This window comes from Tetrao urogallus, assembly GCF_951394365.1.
Source record: "Tetrao urogallus genome assembly, chromosome: 6".
In the NCBI taxonomy this organism is placed as follows: Eukaryota; Metazoa; Chordata; class Aves; order Galliformes; family Phasianidae; genus Tetrao; species Tetrao urogallus.
This window is the reverse complement of record NC_136819.1, coordinates 54,322,800-54,345,499: the sequence shown is the minus strand read 5'-3', so window position 1 is coordinate 54,345,499 and position 22,700 is coordinate 54,322,800. Positions and strand designations below refer to the sequence as shown.

Here is a 22,700-nt window from a genome sequence, read left to right as displayed (position 1 = left end):
TTTTACTAAATATAGTATTAGTAAAATACAATGAGAGAGAGAGAGAGAATCTGTTTGAATTGTATAGACCTCACCACAATGCTGGGGTGAGAAGTGCAGTCCAGTTGAGTGACTGAAGTACAGACGGCAAAGTGCAGATGGCGAAGCGCAGGCAGCGAAGCGCAGATAGCGAAGCGCAGACAGCGAAGCGCAGGCGAAGAAGAAGGATCAGGTGACCTTGCATGGAGTTATATCCCCTTGCTGACCGCAAAGCCTCCTGGGGAAATGCAGTTCTTCTCCGTCGGACGAACATTCGGCAGATATCAAACCCCACCCCCAGTGCATTACATGATGTTATGGTGTGGAATACTGATGACCAAAAATCATAAAACCATGACAAAAGTGAAAGTAGGGATGTGACTTCAAAGGATAGTTTCATGGCCTAGTGCAACACTTCATCCTGAATGCATGTTTTGGCGAAGTAGCTGTATAGATGTTTGTGGTCCTCATTTGCACCTAATTATTGTTCTTCCTTCCCATTTTTCTGTGGTAAGAAAGAAGAGCTACTCGCTTCACAGGTGCGTGGTCACTCAGGCCTTTTAACACAGTCTCTTTCTTGTGCAATAGGTATCCTGCGTAAAATCTCTGGGTGAAAATGAATGTTATTTTTCAGACCCTTGTGAGTGCAAGCTTGAATCAACAACAAACTAAAATAAAATAAATAAATAAATAAAATAAAATAAAATAAAATAGTGTGGAGCTCTGAAATGTATCTGCAACTTATAGTTCCCATTGGAAAAACCTCCTTGCATAGTCAGTAGCTATGGCTCTTACTGGTGACTGCAGTGCATGTTGGGTTATGGAGCGGAGGAACCCAAGTTCATTCCAGCTGAGCCAGCTTCAGAGCTGCAGAGAACCCTGCTGTGCTTTAGGGCTAATTAGCCCTCTTGATGAGGGCTAGCTGATTAGCCAGACACAGCACTATTCTGCTGCAGTTATCCCAGATCCAGCACTGCACTGAGCCTTACTAACAAACTAATTGACAGCGCTCATCCAGTGGGAGAGGCACCGTGTTACTGAGATGTAGGGATGGCTTTTGGTATCTCAGACCTGTGTTTGTAGTTGTGTGTTGTATGAAATACCATGTGATAATGTGCATCGGCAGTTTTTTGCGTTCATTTTACAGTGTTGTTTCTGTGAGCATCACCCATATTTTATGGCAGCTGCGAATGATCTGGTGCAGAATCTCTGTTGAAATGGGTTGAAGATAAATCTCCATGTCTGTTAGGAGATTTTGGAAATTCTGAGCCGCCCTGATTGTTTGTCATGTTTTTATTGTGTCCTGATGATATAACTGATCCTTAAAGAAACCAGTTTCTGAGGTGATGTGTCCCAAGTCTTTCGACAGCTCTTTTCAGCATGCCTCTTTTATTTCCTAGTGTGCACCTGTGTTGTACACAAGCGCTGCCATCATCTAATTGTTACAGCTTGCACGTGCCAGAACAATACCAACAAGAACGATCTCAAGGTAAAAATGATGTTTGTTACTTTGAGACATCATAACTCAGGATTGTCTGGGTGGCTGGGCATTTTCCCATAATGAAACTTACTCCGTGTCCCTTCGTTCATGGATTTAAAGCTGATGAAGAATGGTAGGGGTACGCATCGCTACCATTATGATGGGCAGGTTAGTATCATCTGGTTGTTCTTATGTTAATTCCACTAAGTAGTTGGACTAGTATATAATTTAGGAAGATTCTTCATGCAAAGACATCAAGATATAGCAAAGCAACCATTTTCCTTGATAATTTATTTTCACGATTGTCATCATCAAAATTTAGGACCCAGTTCTCAATGTGGATTTCTCTGGCTTGAAAATCCAACCCCTGCTCTTTATTTTGCCTTTTTTTTTTTCTCCTTGTAATTTAAAGTGCCCATTTAGTCATTGCATCATACATTTACTCTACAAAACTATTTATGTTGTAATAAAGAAACCCTTGCATGACTTGCGTTTCCAAAGGTTGTTTTTTTTGTGTGCTAGTTCTGGCTGTATTTAACAGGAGTAATGTCCCTACCTAGAACTGCACTGTGTATTGCGTGTCTCATTTCTATAATTGGAAATTGTTTAATAACTCTTTGAGGAAAATTCAATTGAAATGTTTGTAATTGGGAGGTAGTTCTATTATATCCCATGTGGAAACCTTCTTTGTGGCACATCCGTGCAATTGCCTTTCCTCATTGTTTCTTAACTTGGAACTGCTGAGCTAGGCTTCTTAAGATGACCCCTTGACAAACCAGATGGAAGTAAGTTAAAATGCTTGAGGCTAAAGTGCAAGTTCAGTGGTCAGTTTTGTCACCCATCTTGTAGGATTGTGAGTGGTTTATAACATATCTGAGTGTTGTGGTTATTGGGCATGGTGGGGGTGGGTTGGCGATTGAACTTGGTGATCACAGGGGCCTTTTCCATCCTTAATGATTCTGTGATTCTAAGCTACTTGAAAAGATGACAGAGATGAGGAGGAAACGCTTTAAACTTACTGTTTCAGTGGCCCCTTCAAGCATTGTTAGGCCATGGGTTCCCCTTGTCACTCTTCCAACATTTGCTTGTTGAAGCACAAATTAGGAAGTAATGAAGAAGTTAAATGGGAATGGGTTCTTTAAGATGATGTAACATTTTCTAAGGTGTCTTTGAGATCAGAACGATCCCCAGTTGAAAAAATATAAGGTTATAAAGGAGAGCAAGCAGTAAAGCTAAATGTGGGTCTGAAGTGAATGAGGAAGAAGAGAAAAGAAATAAGAATTTTAGGACAAAGTGAGAAAATTATTCCATGCTAAATCTAATAGATAGATAGTAGATAGTGATAGGACAAGAGGGAATGGTTTTAAACTCAAGGAGGAAAGGTCAAGATAAGATGTCAGGGAAGTTCTTCACAGAGAGAGTGGTGAGGTGCTGGAACAGGCTGCCAGAGAGGCTGTGCATGCTGTGTCCTTGGAGGTGTTCAAGACCAGGTTGGATGGGGCCCTGGGCAGCCTGGTTGTCAGATCTGGAGATTGGTGGCCTTGCCTGTGGCAGAGGGTTGGAACTCAAAGATCCTTAGGGTCACTTCCAACCCAAACCATTCTATGATTCCTTGGCTCTTATAAAGTCAGTGGTTGGACATAAAGTTAAATGTTTGCACACAGTATGTAAGTTCATTATTTGGAAACTGATTGGTTACAAAACGCTGTAGCTGCAATTTATATTTGGCACTTGAGTATGATAGGTTTGTGATGAAGTAATCTTCACTTCCTAATTCTCAGTTTGTTGTAAGAATGTAAAATTGCCCTTTTTAAAATCTGCTTTGTCAGATATTCTGGGCTGCCAGGCAAGTAAACCAGGGCAGTGAAGTGGTGGATTGGGATGTTTTGTGGTTTGCATTCATTTTCATAATTCTGCAGTTAAATGTTGATACGTAAACAAACATCAGTATATGTGTGTACTTGAATATTTAAATCTGTGCTTTTCTTCTGGTGCCTCAGGTGACTGAACAGAGGTTTGGCATCAACATTCCTCATAAGTTCAGCGTCCACAACTACAAAGTCCCAACGTTCTGTGACCACTGCGGTTCCTTGCTCTGGGGAATTATGCGACAAGGCCTACAGTGTAAAAGTGAGCAGCTTCTTACTGTGGTCTTTTCACCAGAATGTGTGTACTTTAAATAGACGCTTGATGTAGCCTTGATTTGTGCAACCTTCTAGAGGAATCCAAGCAGTAGATATGCATCTTTGCCAGAATTACAGACGTTCTGCTCTACTTTTTAATCTCAGATTTGCAGGACATTGATTTTTTTACTCTCAGCACAGCTTTGGTCAATTTGTATTGTTGAATTGTTTTTTCATGAGTATTACTTCTCCCTGTGTTAATTTTTCTCTTTACTTGGGAGTTGATTAACTCTGTCACACTGTTAATTGATGACAAAACATATCCATGTTTTTGTTTTGGTGTTCTGAACTGTAAAATAGAATGGGTAACTAACGATTTCTGTTTGCCTTCATCTTCCACAAGAGGGTGTACGTGTGTCTCTGAGTGAGAGCAAGAAGGTTTTTGGTTTCCCAGTGAACAGTGTAACTTTAAGATTAGATATCTGCAAATGGAAAGGAAGTTTAATGCTAATTCTGTAGCATTATAAATCCTAATTTATAGGCAGGCATAGGTTCAATGGCGTTTATATACCTCAAACATGTTTGAGCTTATGAATAGCTTCAGGTAGTGTAGCACCCTACTTGGAGAATTTGGGTATGCATATCTGCTTTTTGGGAAGTTATTCTGTGGAGTCTTACATCAGGAGCAAAAATACGCTCTTTTTTCAGGCCCAGTGTAGAATGAGGTCAGTATATTTCCTGAAGCAGAACAGTCCATTGCTAAGTTTTTTTTTTTTTTTAACTTTAGAGCCTCCTAAGTTAATCTAAGTGTTCCTTTGCTTTTATTTTCCACATCTACCATCACCTCTGTCAGTCTGTAAAATGAATGTCCACATCCGATGTCAAGCAAATGTTGCACCAAACTGTGGGGTGAACTCAGCAGAGCTTGCTAAAACCTTGGCGTGCATGGGCCTGCAACCAGGAAGCATTTCCCCAAATTCGGTGAGTCTTTTTCTTTTTTCCTCCTCTGTTTTTAAACCTTTACAAAGGAATCCAGTTTGTGTGAGTGTAGGAGAAATTGGAGACTTCAATTACAGCAAGTGGCAGTGGGCTGCATGAATAGACTGTTGTTTGCTGGCTCTTGTGGCAAAAATTTCCCCTGGAAAAGGAATGTGTTCTACCCTGGTGGGGGCATGGTGTGTTTCGTGGTTTAGTGGGAAAATACTGGTGGTAGGCAGATGGTTGGACTAGATGATTTTCAAGGTCTTTTGCAACCTTGATGATTCTGTGATTCGATATCACTCTCTAAATGTCACTTTGTTTACGTTTCACAGCAGTGTGGCTCCACTGACTCTTCCATGGTCGGTGTGTTTCCACTGATGATGATTTCCACTGGTCAGTGTAATTCACGCTATGCCTGTCTTCAACCTTTCCACAAACACAGATGCACTGTCTGAATGTTTTACTTGTGATAGAGCAAAAGAAGAGCTCAGCAAGAGGCCTGCATTCTCTTCACAGCTTTGTTGCTGTTTTTGAGTAATTTGGGGCAAGACTGTTTCATTGTTCACCACAGTTTCCCCAGCTAAAACCTGAATCACTGTCAACACATCATTTTCTCTGATCTCTGCTGTGCAAGTTAGAGTCTTAGTGAGATTGCTGCTGGAGTTGGGACCTAGATGTATGATTTCTGGCTGTCAGTATTTAAGGCATCCTAAAAATCCAGCTGTTGTATATATGAATGTATTTGGAGAATTTAAAACACGCTATAGGAGCTTGAGAGAAAATGTTTATATGCAGTATTAGAAGCTAAGGCTGTTATTAAATAACAAGTCACTTTCCATGAAGCTTTCTTTGCTGGTTTTGAGTTTGAGACACCAATAGCTCTTAATAAAAAGTTAGACATTTTTATTTGACCTAAGAAAGTAAATTCAAAATGAAAAGGCATTTGCCAGACATGGTTGATCATGTGAGTCAGCTCCACTGATGGGCTACATCACTCTATCTCAACATAGTGCGCTCATTAAGCTGTGCTGCCCCTTTTGGCTTCAGTTGGTTCATACAAAATCAGACTTTCTTATTTTCCTTCTTCACGCTGTCGCATTTCAGGGTTCCTATATTCTTGGAGTTGTGAGGAAGTACAATCCCCACACCTTGGTTTTGTGAAAATTAGCACTTGTTCACATTAATTGCTTATGTAATCTGTACAGCAAAAGGAGAACAGGAAACAATCTCCTCTTATTACATGTAAGCTTAAGGTTTTGTTTAGTGTTCAGGAGGTTAAATTGGAGAGTTTTGTTGGCTGTTGTCCTGAGTGCTTTTGCTGCTGTCTGTGTGGCTGGGGCTACCATTCCTGTAGCAGCAAGGCAGGTGGTCTTGTTTGCGTGGAAGAACACTGCATTACACCGGAGTAATCGCAAGGTGGAGCTCAAGAAGTCCCTGTGACTTTGTTCGCACTAACAAACTGAACAAAAGTGCTTTCCATTTCTGTGTATTCTCATACTGAGTATGGAAAGCTGAGAACTGAGGACAGTGAAGGCTGATTTGGTCTTCATTTAGGGCAGGAACGTGAGCTGTAGAAAGGCACGCCAGAACTGAAAGTGCAGATGAACATTGCTAGCATGGATGTGAACGGTACTCATTTAAATGTGCAGCAGTGGAAGAAGACAGCTATGGGAAAGAAAAATACTTTGAGGTTTGGATCCCACTGAACTCCGTGGGCTTTTAGTGAGAGGTTTCACATCGGGTGGAAACCTGAGAGAGTCAGATGAAATCTTTTTGGATTCCAGATTTCACCATCGCTTTTCGTATTGCAGAAATGGTGTAGGCCTCTAATGTTTGATGAGACTTCATTTTCCACACTAGTCCTATTTTTATGGGGAGTGAGGCTGGAGAGAGGCAGACTTGTCTCTTGGGTCTGCTGTGGGGTAGATTACGGCTTAAAATGCCTGGGTCAGGAACCAGTTCTGATGTCTCAGCACATCTCTGCGCAGTGATGAGGATGGCTGGTCACACGTAGCAGCTGTGTGGGGTGTCAGTACTCATACACTTTCCATTCTGTAGTGGCCTGGCAGTGCATTTGAACAAGTCCTGCATGCCTACGTTGCTGACCTGTGATCACCTCAGGCAAAGTAAAATTTCTATGCTGATTGATATTTACTTACTTTTTTCCACAGAAACTGGCTTCAAGATCTTCTTTGAGACATCAGGGAAAAGGCAGCTTGAAAGATAACAACGGGGTTAGTGAAAGTTCAGCGAGCAAACTTGGGATCAAAGACTTGACCTTCCTTCGTGTATTGGGAAAGGGCAGTTTTGGAAAGGTGAGCGTTGTTTGTGGCTCTTTGGGGGAAATACTCTCTTTCTTGTTTAAGAAGCTCTGAGGTATGTGAAATTACTTAATTATGGGACACGCAGGTTGCCCAGTGGGTTGTGCTTTGTAAGCCCTGTGTGACAAGGCTGCTTAGAGAATGTATGGAGAAAGAAAATCTGATAGCAGCATAAAGAATGGGTTATCACAAAATAAAACTAATACAACAACCAAAGATGCCATGTCCCATACCAAGCGCTATGAGTGTGTGCATTGACACTAGTTTTAGCAGCATTTCTTGGAGCATATGAAAACTTTTCCCTTAATAGAGCCAAGGCAGTAGTTTCAAACACAGCAAGACTGGGGTTTTGTTTCTCTGCTATGCCACAAAGCCAGTGTAAAATATTGCACATGGGAATGACAACTGGGATGGATGGTCTGCATTGGCACAGGTGTTTGACTGACCATGGATGATTTTGAGCATCTGGCCCCAAAGCAGGCATTGGAGTCTATGGGAAGAACTCTGTTGCAGGCAGAAGTGTATGTGTCATTGCTTGTGCACTGATGCCCATGCTAACTGTCTGATTCATTTGCACCCACAAGCCTGCTCACAAGATAACTGATCTTTCTAGTGTGAGAAGGTACGACAGCCTCTGTATTGCTCAAAGAGACCAAAGGTTCAGCCCTTGTGACTCACCCCTTCTTTTGGTTTAGGTGATGCTTGCCAAGATGAAAGAGAGTGGGCAGCTCTATGCAGTGAAGGTGCTGAAGAAGGACGTCATTCTCCAAGATGACGATGTTGAGTGCACCATGACTGAGAAACGCATCCTCTCCTTAGCAAGGAATCATCCATTCCTCACCAAGCTCTACTGCTGCTTCCAGACTCCTGTAAGTGTAACTCAGGCAGTGGAAAGCCGCCTTCCTGATACTGCCTGGCATGTTCAAAGTAGGGGCACTCTCCTGTGTTTTTCCCACCTGGAAAAAAGGAGAAAACTCTCTGCTCAGGGGTGAGCTGTGGACCTCTAACATTTGTCAAACAAAATCCTGGTGTTCTGTAAGCTCTCTAACAAACTGGTAGTAACAGGGAGGCCTGTGTTTATATATTTCATAGAAACGTGTTTATGCATGGAGTGCATAATGCAAATGCCTGCAGACCTGTTGTTGGATCTCAGGCCCTGCTGACCTCCTCCCTGAAAGTTAATAGCACTGCTTTTGCCTTGCCTGCTCTGAATTGAATGAAAGATCCTTCTCGGATTAGTGGTGGGGATCTTACTGATACGCGTAGACACTGAGTCAAATCCTTATACAGTCAGTATTTATTTGCATGCATGTAAGACAAAAGACAGCACTGCTGTCACTTGTGATATGTATACTTCAGTGGAAGACTACGTGCTGCCTGTCCGGCTGGGAGCCTCCTTCTGCATGTGTGCATGTGGGTGGGAGTTGGTTGTTGATGTAGGTGGTGGAAGTAGGACTTGCTGTGAAAGTGGCAGTGGCCACAGCGTTATCACAGTCAAGTAAATATGAGAGACCCTGAGCTAAGCTTTTATGTAGGACCAAAGCGTTTTCACAGTGTGGCTCTTATAGATTTCCGGGGCTGACTTCCAGTTGCTTTTTGTCTTTTGGTAAATGCTTATAGGGTTTGTTTTCTCCTTAGAAGAGGAGGGATGAACTTGCCCTTTCAATTGCAGCTTCACTCCTTTGTAAACCCAATGTGCTCAAAGAAAAAAAAAAAAGGAAAAAGGAAAAGAAGAAGATATTCAGATGTGTTCTGCCACCCACCTGTTTCTCTTCTCATTGGGATGATGCAACAGCCAGTTATTGAGTTCAAGAATTGTCCTCATTTAGGGTGGAGCCCTTGATGGACACTCATGTACTAGAAATGAAGTGTTGTGGATTTTGTATATACAGCTTGTGTAGTTTCACAGATCAGTTGTATTGTATAACAAGCAATGCATAAAGCTCACTGTGCTCTCTTGTAGCCAAGGAAACTGTTTAATAACATGAAGAAGCAGGGCCCAAATTTTAATGGCCTTACTGAACTTCTCCTGTAAAATATCAACAGTGTCACATATTGATGTGAGCAGTTTGCGGTCAGAGCCAGGACAGCAGCATTTCTGCAACCTGTTGCTATGGTCCTGGGCTGTGTATTTTCAGTGAACTTGGAGAAGATTTAAGGTCACTACTGGTACTACCTGTCATGTTCAGAGAAGGGATGCAATCTGCTTTGGGTGCAGAGAAGGTCTGCTGGGCTGTTGAGGTAACTGAAGAGTCTTTTGCAAACGGAAGAAAGGGGAGAGCTTGGCTTGTTTAGGCTAGCAGATTGAAAGCAAAAAGAGGATCTGATTGATGCCTGCAGATGCCACAGAGGAGGGAAACAAAACTATCAAGATGCTGGCTGAGATTGAATGAATCTAGACTGGCCATGGATACAGTTAGACTGGAAATGAAAAGGAGGTTGCTAAACGGTAGAAGTGCCTCAAACAGGAATTTCTGGACCAGCTTCTCGTCAGAGGAGGGAAGGGAAGAATCCCTCAGTCCTCATTGCGCTCAGCCTGGTCAGTCTCTGAAAGGATCCCAAAGGAGTGGTGCTTGTCATAGCAGGGCCCTGCTATTTCCAGTTTTCCTAGGTAACTCTTTTACTTGAGTCCTGTATTGTTTCACTCTCCGGACTGATAATTTCCCTCCAGTAACAAACAAAAACAGAAACAAAGGAAAGTTTATTTTAGACTCATGTGCTTCATTGTGTCTTTTGTCCATGTTCTTCATACAGTGGCACCCACCTCAATCCAGAACAACCAGATTTAAATTGCTTATAAAGATGTAATTAAATCCCTTTGCTATAATGAAGAAATGATTGCAACAGCCGAGTTGCAAATTTGTGGCAAAGTGCTCCCAGGAGGGCTTAAATGGGGCTGATACAATACGAAAGGTTTATGGTCGTTCTTTACGGTCGTACTTTACGTGGCATTGGGTTATCCCCTCTGTTAACACTTATTTGTTAGAAAAGATACAGAGAGAGAGAAAGACAGAGAGAGAGAAAGACAGAGAGTAATCACTAAGACAGAATGTTGGCCTGAAGCTGTGTTTAAAAATAGCCAAGCTAATTTCTTGTGTTTGGAGTTGGGGGGAGGCTTGCACAAAACAGTTCTTATTTTCACTCGCAGTTACGTGGAAGCCACATCACATGGATCACAATTACAGTCCAAATTCTGAAAATGTGGCATTAACAGTTCGCGTCATAAGAAAAACAAGCATGACTCTAGTCTGCAGTGGGTGGAGATTCTGGATAAATAATGACTGGCTTGGCCTGCTTTTAGCATTATTATTATTATTTTTTTTTTTTTTTAGAGAAATAGCCATTTTGAGGCTTATTGTTTTTTCAGAAGGAAATAGCAACTTGATGCCATGAGATGTATTGGGACATGCTAGGACCAGGTGGCATCCCTTCTGCAAGATGCTTGGGGCTCATGGTTAAGTGCTGATTCAGTATGAACCAGCAGTGCAGACTCATTGCAAATAAGTGAAATGATCTCCTGGGCTGCTTTAGGAGGTCTGGGAAGTTGTTATCCCTTCTGCGTGGCACTGATGAGGACACATCCCCAGTACCAGAGGAAGCTATTAGAGTTGAGGAGAAGGACCTCAAAGGCATCTGAAGCGCTGCAGCACTTTGAGAAGGAGTTTTGAACGTTTGAATGGAGCTAGAGCCATTGGAATTCACACTCTTGTATAATATTCTACCTACACCAGCAAGCTGTTCTGATGCAGAGCCTAGGGCTGACTTAAACAGCCTAGGGCATGTCTGTGCTGCACGGCGTGATATTGTGTGGTGCTAGTAATCTAGCATTAGCTGAGCTGGCACAAGTACCAGAAACAGCAGTGCATTGTCTGAGTTAATCTGTGCTGCTGCTACTTTTGCTTGCCTGTTTTGAGTTAACTGAGTTTTTTCTGCACTTCCACCGGTTGCCGATCGTTTTCAGAAAGGTTTTCTGTTCTATGATGCTGCCTCTGTGCAGTATCTCTATTTAGTGTGATCTCAGCGGCAGCGTAAGGTCTGCTTTGATATCCCACGGTGAGCTGAGGCTGCCTGACCTCCTGACAGCCTCCTTGCTCTCTTACGGGATATTGCAGCCGCTAGGTGGTAGGAGTTGCAAGCGTTGTCTCTGCCGGGTGCCTCGCAGCTTCCAGAGACTGAAGGGGAGACACGGGGCGGCAGGGGCTGGGCTCGGCCCTGGGCGTGCTGGGCACCGGGCAGGCAGCGGCTGGGGACTTGTACCTCCAGATTCCTTTCCTCTGAAGGGATGGAGCTGTGCTGGTCCTGCTCCAGCTGCACCTGCGTGAGATCTCCCTGCTCACCACAGAGACACATCTGTGTTATTTTAATTCTTTTATATTGAATGCTTTGGTTTGAGTACTTTCAGCCTTGCATAAGCCGTTTACCTCTGCTTTTTCCAGGGCCTTACAAACCGCCCTTTAGTGTCAGAGAGGATTATGCTCCTGCTGCAGTAATCTGTGAGTTGCTGACAGGTGCTGGGGCTGACCTGCGGGTAATCTTGGATTCTGTGTTAGGGGTCACAAGCACCCGAAATTGCTTGTTTTCGTTTACCTGGCATTGGTGTCATCCAACACCTTAACAATACCGGCCTAGAAAGGGTGAAGGAAGCTATCTGTTTAAATAATGAAGTCAGTAATTTAACACTGAGGAATGTAGATCCTGGAATGTTTTAATTAAAATGAGTTTGCAATAAGTAGATCCTGTCATCTTTGGGGTTTAGGAACAATTCTTCCTGCACAGGTGGTTTGCTTTTATTCCTTTTGTCGCAGCTCTTCTGCATGAGAATGAGGAGGACTGGGGGAGATCAGCTTCCCATGCAAATAGTGTCAGAAGCACTGGTTAGAGGTTGCTGCCTTTTATGTTTATTGCCCTTATCTCTTTTCTCATGACCACAGGGTGCTTTCAGGGGACCATCCCTCAGGCGATGCTGTTTCCAGCACTGTCCCTGTTACTCTGATCATTATATGGATTTGCTCTCCGTGTGGCTCTGCTGGCAGTTGCTGAGGCACAGAGCCTGCCTGTGCTGTTCCAAAAATAGTGAGACTCCAGAGCATGCCTTTCTGTAACAAGCGTCCTTCAGAAGTAATAGTTAGCAGGGTGCTGGTGAGGTCAGCAGGGATTCCAGGGCAGCTAATGGAAGTGGTGGTACCTTTCTCAGAGGGCAGCCTGCTGACCGGCGTTCAGCATTCTGTCCCCTTTTCAAGCTGTGTGCTGATATAATGCTCAGCACAGAAGGGAAAGGGTTCTTTTCTGCTGGTTTCTGGAGCACTGAAACAGTGCTCCCAGGGTCAGTGTAGGCATTGTGTCACAGGTGTTTGGGGAGATGAGGCTGTGATCAGCTCCTGTTGATGTTCAGGCTAACCTGGAGCCTTAGACAGGGTGTAATTTCAAGAGGGAGCTTGTCAAGGACTGGCAGAAGTGCCTGGTGGGATGCTCAAGTGCCCTGACACAGTCCTTTGAGCGTGCCGATGGGAGACAGGGAAATGGAGAGAGCACTTTGATGTTTGAAGGGTGCTGAGAGGGAGCCCCTTGGGAGCAGAGAGGAGAGCTTTGATCATCTCCCAGGCTCCAAACCCCCAGCCTTCCCCCTGGCTTATCAGGAAGATACAGCTTGCTGCGTGCACATACGCAACAGCCAGGCATGCTGCTTGGATGTATTTCTGTAGACTTGTTGGTCCTTTTTCCCCTTTTCTTAAGCATCCAGACTGGTGCTAGTCCCAGGCTACTGTGCTGAGAGGCCAATGTGTGTTTCTGTTTCATTGCTGCCAGCCTAAATCAAATGAAGAAGGTGATGAGAACGTCCTGTTTCTAGGCTTAGTGTTCTGCAAAAGCCTTTGTATGGCCTAGCACACTTTTTGGTCATAAACATTGGCAAGAAAGGGAGGCATACTGCTGGGGGCTGGCTGCAGAGCCTTTGTGAAGTCAAGCTTGGGGTTGCTTGTGCTCTACCTGGGGCTTTGGGGAGACAAGCCATGGTTTTTGAGGAGTGGCCTCTCTAACATGGTGGGAATCACAGTATCATTAAGGTTGGAAAAGACCACTAAAATCCCACGTCCAACCTCAGCCCACTCCCACCATTCTCACATCCCTCTGTGCCACATCTCCACAGTTCTTGGACACCTGCAGGGACGGTGACCCCACCACTGCCTGGGCAGCTGTGCCACTGCACTGCCATTCTTTCAGACAAGAATTTTTTCCTGTTATCTAGCCCGAACTTCCTCTGGTGCAACTTAAGGCCATTATGTCTTGTCCTCTTGTGGAGAAATTTCCTCTTTCCTTCCTTGTGCTCCTACTGTACTGCCTGGGTGCAGGGTCACCTCGACCACTGTTTCATGACCACCACCTGGACAGTCCACTTCTGTCTCTGTCTGACTTACGTCTGATGTAACATGGAATAAAGCCAGATCTGTGGTTTTGTGGGTGTCCACCAAAAACCCGTGATGTCTTTAGTAGCACAACAGTCTGACTTGTTGGTAAAACAGATGTGTCAGACTATTAAAGTTAGAGAGGCTCAGCTGTATCTCTCGTGTGCACTATCGCACCTCTGGTGGTCTCCTCGTTGCAGGAAGTTGGATGGTTTTTATTTGTAGGCAGAGCAGTTTTGGCTTCAGAAGGTGAAACAAGATCAGACTGACATTTCTGACTTTATCTGTGAACTTTGCTGGGTGTCCACGCTTGCGCTGCACACTGAGGTGATATGAGCTGAAGTGAAAATATGACCTGAAGTGTTAGCTCCCATCATCTTAGCACTGCTGCAGTCACTTTCCTGCCCTGGGCGCTGGAGGGACTTTGGCTACCTGCATTTCCATGAGCCTGAGAAAAAACTCTCCATCTGCAGTGTCTTATGAGAGAGACTGCACCTGTTAGGCAAAACAGTCAAGTTCAGAACAAGGGTAGCCAGGGGATGTTGTGTTGCATGTATTTACTGTGGCAAACGGTAAGTAATATTCTTCTTTGGCTTTAAAATCTAAAAAGTTGCAGAACAGAAAGAGTTGAAATGAAACCAACTCACAAATAGCCTGAATGACCAAGTGATGGTTAGTGCTGAGAAAGGATTAAGAAAAAAAAAAGAAGGAAAAAAAGAAGCTATCAGCACTCAAAGGAGAGCTAACTAGCTGAGGCTGAACCCAGCAGTGCTTTCAGTTTTAACTCTCTTTGAACCTGTATTGCTTTCCAGGCAGTGTTGGGTGAATTCATAAAGCCCTTGCTTTGCCACTCTGATTTTCCTGCAGACCTTTAGGTGAACTTTCAGAGGTCTCTGGCTTTCCCCAAGTGCAGTCTGAAGCCAGCAGATGTTGCAAATAGTATTTCTGGAGAACAGGCCAGAGCTGTCTCAAGCTGATCAATCCAAATTGGAAGCAGCAATTCCAGCAGCTTGTTCTGAACTTTAGAAGTGGTAATCTTTGTAAAGCTGCTCTCTTCTGAGACACCACAATATTAGCAGCTAGCTGGGGGGTGCAGATGTCCTATAAATTTCTGTCTAATAAGTGATGTCTGTAGATTGATATATTCTCACTCCTTATTCCTGAATTTATTCCTCAAGTTCAGCCAGCCCTTTGGTTTTTGGTCCTTCAGGAGGGAAGCAGTTATTTGTGTACTTTTCTGTGCTGCTTAATAAGATTCTGGAGGGTAAGATTTGATTTCTTTTTTAATTCTTCTTGCATTATATTCTACTTCTAGGATGTTTTATTGTAATGCCCAAAATGGCTTTCTTCTTTTTTTTTTCCCCCTTCTGAATTGGGATTCCGTAAGGATTTTTGGTATGAGCTGGTTCGTCTGTGATTTTGGACTTTTTGTTGCTAATGAAACAGATACAAATGAAGTGATTTAATATTATCCTCTTGCATATGTATTGAGTAAAAGTTTTTGGTCTTAAAATGAGCTAATCTTAGTGTGAATTGGACCATCTTGAAGTGAGGAGGTGGGGAGGAAATCTGTGCATTTGGCTCACCTGCATTTCCCAAAGCTGCATTGTCCTGAAGAAACAATTGTTTTTGACTGCATGTTACAAAACCTCTCAGCCTGCGAGCTTGAGATTTCAGCCCAACAGTAAGAAAAGACAGGCAAAAAGTGGAGGATGAGGTGAGATTATTTGGGAGCATGTGGGAACCCATGGCTGCCATCTGCTTGCCCTGGGTTGTGACAGTCACACAGCTCTTCTGGAATGAGCTCAGCGTTAATTCTGTGCTGCATGCACATGTGTGCACAAGGCAGCCTTTACCCCCAGGGACTCCAGAGAGTTTATTTATGCTAATGCAAGAGCCATTTTGCTATTCTCTAGGTGATGTTTCTGTGCCTGTCTGCCACTGCATGAGGGAAGCCAGCATTGTGCCTATTACCACCAGCACAAAATAGCAGTGTGGTCATGAGCAGTAACTGCCCCATTCCCCAGCTGTGATAGTGACGCAAGAGCCAAAAATGAGGGAAGTGACCTGTTCTTCTCAGAAGTGCATTCACCAGCTCATCAAACTGAGAGGAAATGCAGCTTCCCCAGCTTCACAGTCTGAATTGTCACTGCACACCTTCCTGGCTAAAAAAAGAAAACAAAACCTAATGAGAGAAAGAGACCTTCCTTTTCTCTGCCCTTCGGATGTGGTGGGCATACCCTGATCCCAGTGGCCCTGGGCTGTATGGTGCTGCCTGCTGCGTGCCTCCTTAGAATCATAGAATCATAGAATCATAGAATCACCAAGGTTGGAAAAGACCTAAGAGATCATCCAGTCCAACCATTCACCTATTCCCAATAGCTCCCACTAAACCGTGTCCCTCAACACAACATCCAGTCTTTCCTTGAACACCCCCAGGCTCGGTGACTCCACCACCTCCCTGGGCAGTCCATTCCAGTGCCTGACCACCCTTTCTGAAAAGTAATACTTCCTCATGTCCAGCCTGAATCTCCCCTGCCGTAGCTTGAAACCATTCCCTCTGGTCCTATCACTAATGACACGAGAGAAGAGGCCGACCCCCAGCTCACTACAACCTCCCTTCAGGAAGTTATAGAGAGCAATGAGGTCTCCCCTGAGCCTCCTCTTCTCCAGGCTGAACATTCCCAGCTCCTTCAGCCTCTCCTCATATGGCCTGTGTTCCAGACCCCTCACCAGCTTTGTTGCCCTCCTTTGAACACGTTCCAGGGCCTCAATATCTTTCTTGCAGTGAGGGGCCCAAAACTGGACACAGTACTCGAGGTGCGGCCTGACGAGTGCTGAATATAGGGGAACAATCACCTCTCTGCTCCTGCTTGCAACACTGTTTTTGATGCAAGCAAAGCATGTCTTTCATAGTGAGAACTCATTTTACTTACTGTTCCTTGCTATGGTCTGATTTCTCCTTGGTGTAAGCAGTTGCTGAGGCTGGTATGTACATGGGGAGCTGCTGAAGCACAGAGAGAAAATGGCTGATGGAGCCATGCTGCAGAGCCCGCTGCCTCCACCACTGTGTCTGTATGGGGTCTTGGGCTGTGGTGGTGGATGCTGGTGGCAGTCATCACTGCGACTGTGTTTAGGAAGCGTAAGTGATGCATCCAGATAATTCCAGCTGAGCAGACATGACGTGGAGCTATTGCTTTTCTTCTGCTTAATGTAGTCACTCTGATATGAAATCAAAAGACCAAAGCTTTGCCAGGCATAAATCAGCATCCTTGCTCCTTTGCAGCTGTGTGCTGCTTGGATGCCGCCTGGAAATTTGGGGCTGAGCTCAGCTGCTTCAGCTGGAAGTTGGATATTAGGAAAACCTTCTCCAAAAGAGCAGTGATGCATTGGCTCAGCTGCCCCGGGAGTGGTGAAGTCATCATCCGTGGAGGTGTTCAGGAACTGAGGAGATGTGGCACTGAGGGACGTGGCTTAGCGGGCAGTATTGGTGGTAGGTCAACAGTTGGACCAGATGATGTTAGAGGCCTTTTCCAACCTTCATGATTCTATGATTCAGCTCTTCTGCGCATCCCTCATGCTATTCACATTCTGATGACACCTGCGATCCAGTGTTATTGGTTGTGTTACACCTACAGAAATAAATACTGGGAAACAGACCTGCTTATTATTCCTCCTCCAGGTCCCATGCTGTGGAGTGCACTGACCCAGATAATGGTCACTCGCCCTGCTGGCAGGGCTGGACGTGTGGCCTCCCAAAGGCCAGTCCTGAGAGTGTCCTGCTTGTTCCTGGCAAGACCTGGGGCAGATTGCTTTGTGTGGGGGTTGTTGGCCACAAAGGGAGAAAGGGAACATTGGGAACACTGAGGGAGCCTGCCAGCTCTTGTAATTATCATGTAATAATTTGCTTACAAGCTCTCTGAGCCCTTCTGCTCGTTTTTGGAAGCAGTAAACTTCTGCTGTGGAGCGGTGACACAGCTGTCTCTGTATGAAGATAATTTTGAAAGCCTGCTTTCCGCTCTGCAGAGCTTATACTGCCAAAACAGTGAAAAACGGCTGCTTTCTTGGGGAAACCCTTTGGCTTCAGTGAACTCAGATCAAGTCCAAAGCTGATTTTCTAAGGAGTTGTGTGCGTGAGTTACTTTGAAAAGGATGAAATGCAAGCTTAGCAGAATTCCACTGCCAGACGTAGTTGGGTTTTTTTGGGGGGTTTGTTTTTTGTTTCGTTTTTTTTTTTTTTGGAGGACTGCACCATTACTCTAAACCACATTGGACCAGCACTCCATCTCCTCTAGACGCTGCTCTGGATGACAGCTGTCAGCAAAAGAGCAGGCTTGCGTGAAATTCCTCTTGGGTTGTGTCCTTGTCCTGCAGGGAAGCAGCGTGGGCAGGAGCAGCGCTGGGGGATTTGTGCTGCTGAGGGATGAACAGAACTGCTCCAGAACCACTTTGCTGGCTCTGGCACAGTCTTCTTTGATGTCTGCACAGAGGAATGCATCTCTTCCCCTTCTCTTCCCTCCACACCCTTTAAATTGGGGCAGTGGTGCTGCCCTCTTGCATTTATTTAACGTGGAAGGAGATAATGCTCTCACCTAGCTGAATTCAGAGGTCTTTGGCATGACACTGATCTTGTGTGCTTATCATAGAGTCATAGAATGGCCTGGGTTGAAAAGGACCACAGTGATTGTCTGGTTTCAACCCCCCTGTTGTGTGCAGGGTTTGCCAACCACCAGACCAGCCTGGCCTTGAATGGCTCTTAACTGGAAGTGGGTAGAAATCAGCCATTGCACTGGCCCTTTTTGGGTCAGAGAAAAGATTTTAAGAAAGTTACAATAAAATCTTAATACAGTCTGGATTGTATTAAAATTCCTATGGTGATAGCAATCTGAAATAAGAGGAAAGTTATGAGGGTTCAAAACAGCTTCCTAGTAGATGTAGGGGGGACAAATGGCTAAACCAGTGTTTGGGTTGGAGTTTGTTTGAGGGCACCTGAAAGCTGGCTTGGTCTTAAGGCGCTCACTCCTCACTCTGTTCTTTAGATGGCCCCAGCATGGCAAACTCAAATTTAAACAAATAACTCTAGAAACCCAACTGGCTGTCTCTCAGTGAAGTTGGCAGGGCTGATCTCTGGCTGTAGGCCAGCTTTATGAACTTACCTGATTCCATGGACTGTATTAATGCTCCCTCCAAGTGTGTATTTTGTTTACTGTAACAATGCTCTGTGGTTTTATTCAACCTCTGTCCCAGTGCAGAAAGGCTGCAGTGTGATTTCCTCATGCGGCTGCCGCTCCTGCGAAAGCGTTAGCGTCACCGTTTCCTGTTGACTCAAATGCTCGTTCTTCCTTTGCCAATATCAAGAAGAGATAGCAAATCAGGGAAAACTTGTGAGCAATGCAAAACAGAAAACAGTCATGAGGATTTCAGTGCTGAGCCCTGGCAAAAACACTCCAGCTTTCTTTTACCCCTGATTTGCACTGAGAAGACCCCCAAGGGAGGAGCTCGCAGCTCGAACTGGCAGTTTGGGGTTGGACCTGAGAGAGGAGCTGCAGCCTCCTGCTGTGAAGCAGAGCTCACCTGAGCCTTCTCTCACCTGTGTGCAGAGCAGCACCTGTGCTCAGGAAATACAGGGAGAGCCGGCTCAGATTTGCAAGCATCTGAATTGCCTGCTATTTTAGGGTTTCCCTTTCCTGACCTCCCTTCGCCCTCCTTTTTAAGCTATTTGTATACTCTTACTTTGCATGCTGCAAATTGTCTTTATTTTTTCCATAAAATATCACTGTTTCTTTTACTTCTCAACAATTCCTGGAAGAGGAGTTGGTCTTTGTAGCTTGGCAAGCTGATCTTCATATAGGAGTGAAAATGGCAGCCCTTGCTTGGTCCTTAGATCCATGATCCCCACAAGTGCTGGCATTTGTTGCCAGGTATGCAGGAGGCCAGTGCACACGTGCTGTGTTACAAAGAAGCTGTAATACTCATCCAGCTCTTCAGCAGCTGTGTAGGATTTCTGTGTTAGAAAACTAGACTTTAGCTGTACGTTACAAAAATAAGTAAATAAAAATTTGGGTAGTCAAAATTTGTGTTAGGCCTAAACAGGAGAACTTCATTAATTAAATAGTGGATTATTTATGCTTGGCCTATGAAACGAGACCACGGCTAGAGGAGAATCATAGAATGGCTTAGGTTGGAAGGGACCTTAAAGATCATGGGCTTGTTGTCCCCACCCTCCAGCTCGGGCTGCCTGGGGCTCATCCATGGCCTTGGGCATCTCTGGGGATGGGGCACCCACAGCTCTGGGAAGCAGTGCCAGTGCCTCGCCATCCTCTGAGTAAAGAATTTGCTTCTAACATCTAACCTAAATCTCCTCTTTAGTTTCAAGCCATTTCCCCTTGTCCTATCACTAGCCTTAGTTAGCACACTTGTGAGCACCATGCAACTTGTGCAGTGATACTCATGTCTGCTGTATGTTCCCATGTAAATAATAATGTAAATGTTGTGATAGAATGTTTCAGTGCGTACTGGAATGTCTAAGAAGAAAGGAGGAGCTTCCTTTAAGCACTGCAGAGCATAGAAGTGCATCCAGAAGTCTGAGATGGGCCATGGAAGTCTTCCAGAACTGGAGAAGCAGAGAGAAAGGGTTAACTTTGTCTCCTGAAGTTTACTTTTAACACAGAGTAGAAAATACGTATTCCTCACTGTGTGCATGTTTATACAAGCATACATATTACTTACATAAATACACACCACTTGTCAGATTGCTGGTAAATTAAATTACTTCCTGCAGAGGATCTGGCAAGAGGGATTTTTTTTTATTTTTTTATTTTTTTAAGTGTGGGATTGTAAAGGTGTCTGGGCAAGCTGGGCTAGATAAACACACAGCATGTGGAGAGATCAGGAGGAGGGAAGGAGGTGTAGAAGCTGGCCCAACTGGCATGGCAGAGGTGATACCTGGGCTGCAAAGCAGATAGGCATGGCAGAGCCACATCCAGTCCAACCAACTGCAATGAAGTTGTGTGTAAAGGTGTGGCTTTACAGATGTGATGTGAGCTGAAGATCCAGTGTTGGTACTTGGTTTGCAGTGTGTGCTGCTCTAGCTAGACTGCTGCCATAGCCAGCCAGCCCTAACCTATGCAGCCAGAGTGAAACACTGAAGTGCTGTTGTCTGTATGGACTGGAAAGAGCAGTCAGCATGTGGCCATGGTACTGCATGCACTGTTAGATTGCTGGGTGTGCACCTATCTTAGCCTTGCTGCTTCTCGAAGGAGCACAGAAGGAGCTGTTGAACCAAACCCAGGATGGTGATTAGAAGCAAGCTGTCTTCTTCCACTACGAGACTCATGGATGGAGAGGATTGAAAGGATTCCTGGTTGCTTTTCTGTGTACATCTCAGGATGTTAATGCCTTTGCATTAGTAGTCGTTGCAAGCTGGCTGGCTGCCAGAAAGTGGAGAGTAACAATGCTCATCCTCTTAAATTTAGAGAGGGTTTAAAGCCAGCTTGTAGATGATTAACATCAAACCTGGGAAGGGGCTTGTGGGGAGAGAAGGGCAGAGAGAAGTACACTGCAGGGCTGGCTGGCCTCACGTGAAATTTGTGCCTGCTCTGCAGCCTGCTTGTTCCTCTTGCCTGGGGTAAAACTGGAACAATTAGTGCTAAATGTCCTGAAACATGTAAGAGGGAAATTCTAAAACAATTCTAGGGTTTAGTTTTGTAGCAAATTGTTGTGTATCCATTCTCTCAATTATGTGAGCACCCTTTGGCACACGCTGAGCCTGCACCCAGACTGTTGAACTTGCAGTTTAAGCAAGTGTCTCCCTATCTGCAGACTTGTGCAAAATCCAGAACAAAGCTAAAATAGAAACTTCAAAGACCAGCAGCTGTGGTTAATGGGCTGAACTTTATTGAGCTGCTCGCTTTGCTGCCCAGTAGAGACTTTGGTTTATGCTTTGTCCTTATCAGTTCCTTCATCACACAGTGATCTTTAGTTTAATCAGACCTGTCAGGAAGGCTAAAATACGGAGGCCTAAAAGGCAGCTGCCATGCAGTGGATGGCTGTAAATCCCTATCGATAAGATAATGTGTGTTCCCTAGAAATAGTGTCAGGGTACCTTAAGGACAGTGTTGTTGATGTTCAGAGCTCTCGTGCTGCTGAGGCAAAGCTGCTGTCTGGCTTTGCATGCTGTACTATGAAACATTTGTCCCCAGAAAGTTGTAATGAGTAAGGAGGGAATGACTTTCAGCAGTTTCCTGGCTGCTCGGCTCAGAACGTGCTGCTGAAGGGACATCTCACTGCTGGAACCAGTTCAGCAAACCCTCTGTATCAGCACTGCTGATATGCCTGATCCACATGTGAACAGGAATTTGTTTCTGGGGGCAAAACTTTGGGCGGTGGGGGGAGTGCATGGCAAGGAGGTATGAACAGATCTTCCTGACATTGGCTTAATTCTTCCCCCCCAAATCGGTCTCCACGGGTCTCAATCTGTTTATGTTCGGGTGATGATAGAATTTTCTAAGCCTGATGGAGGAGATGATTAATGCTGTTCATGTCTGTTGTGTTTGCGTGTGTGAAGGATCGCCTGTTCTTTGTGATGGAGTTCGTAAATGGCGGGGACTTGATGTTCCATATTCAGAAGTCGCGTCGCTTCGATGAAGATCGGGCCCGGTTCTATGCTGCAGAAATTATTTCAGCCCTTATGTTTCTCCATGAAAGAGGCATCATTTATCGGTGAGCTCTTCATTCATTCATTCATTCTCTTTGTCTGAACCCCGTGGCTGAGATGATAGCTTGAGTTTTCTGCTTGAGTGAATAACTGTCTCTTGCTGCCCACCAGGAACAAGTTGTCAGCTGGGATAACAGCACCTCTGCTTTCCCACTAGAAAATACCCGAGGTGCATCCAGTTTCCAGGAGGGAGTGAAATTCCTGCTTGCTGTATTGTCTTCAGGGAGAACTTTCCTGTAATGTGTGTGCAAATGCAAAGAAAACAGGTTTTCCTTCCAAGGCATGAGGTGTTTGTGTTGATGTAAATTCACATGACTCTGCAGATTTGGCTGCCCGTCTGCTCAGAGCTGGCCCTGCTCTGCACACCCATGTTTGTGCTTTTGGTTGTGGGTCATTGCTGCTGGATGAGCAGAGACCCAAGGCCCAGGGGCCTGTTCTGCTGCTGTGGGGCACATTCCAAACTGATGGCAAAGGTGGAAGTGTTCGGTGAAACCCTTTAGGTTTTCTGGGAGGTAAAGACAAGGAGCTGTTGCCTTTGCTACTGTATGCCTTGTTGTTTAAAGGCAAATTGGTGCTGGTTACAGCCAAGCCTTTTTATTTCCCTGTATTATCTGTGAGCCTGTGCTTAAATCCTATGAAATTGGCATGTCTGTCTGGTGC

General features: G+C 44.8%; 1 protein-coding gene across 1 annotated transcript in view; it reads left to right on the top strand.

The window, feature by feature from the left end:
* PRKCH (protein kinase C eta) overlaps positions 1-22,700 on the top strand; it is a gene marked incomplete at both ends in the record, with an annotated part of 114,151 nt that overhangs the window by 49,071 nt on the left and 42,380 nt on the right. Inside the window, 6 exons of the mRNA XM_079536653.1 lie at positions 1,419-1,507; positions 3,499-3,628; positions 4,475-4,602; positions 6,774-6,917; positions 7,619-7,792; positions 21,891-22,045. Of these exons, the coding sequence (XP_079392779.1) occupies positions 1,419-1,507; positions 3,499-3,628; positions 4,475-4,602; positions 6,774-6,917; positions 7,619-7,792; positions 21,891-22,045 (820 nt within the window). The remainder of the gene's footprint in view (positions 1-1,418; positions 1,508-3,498; positions 3,629-4,474; positions 4,603-6,773; positions 6,918-7,618; positions 7,793-21,890; positions 22,046-22,700) is intronic.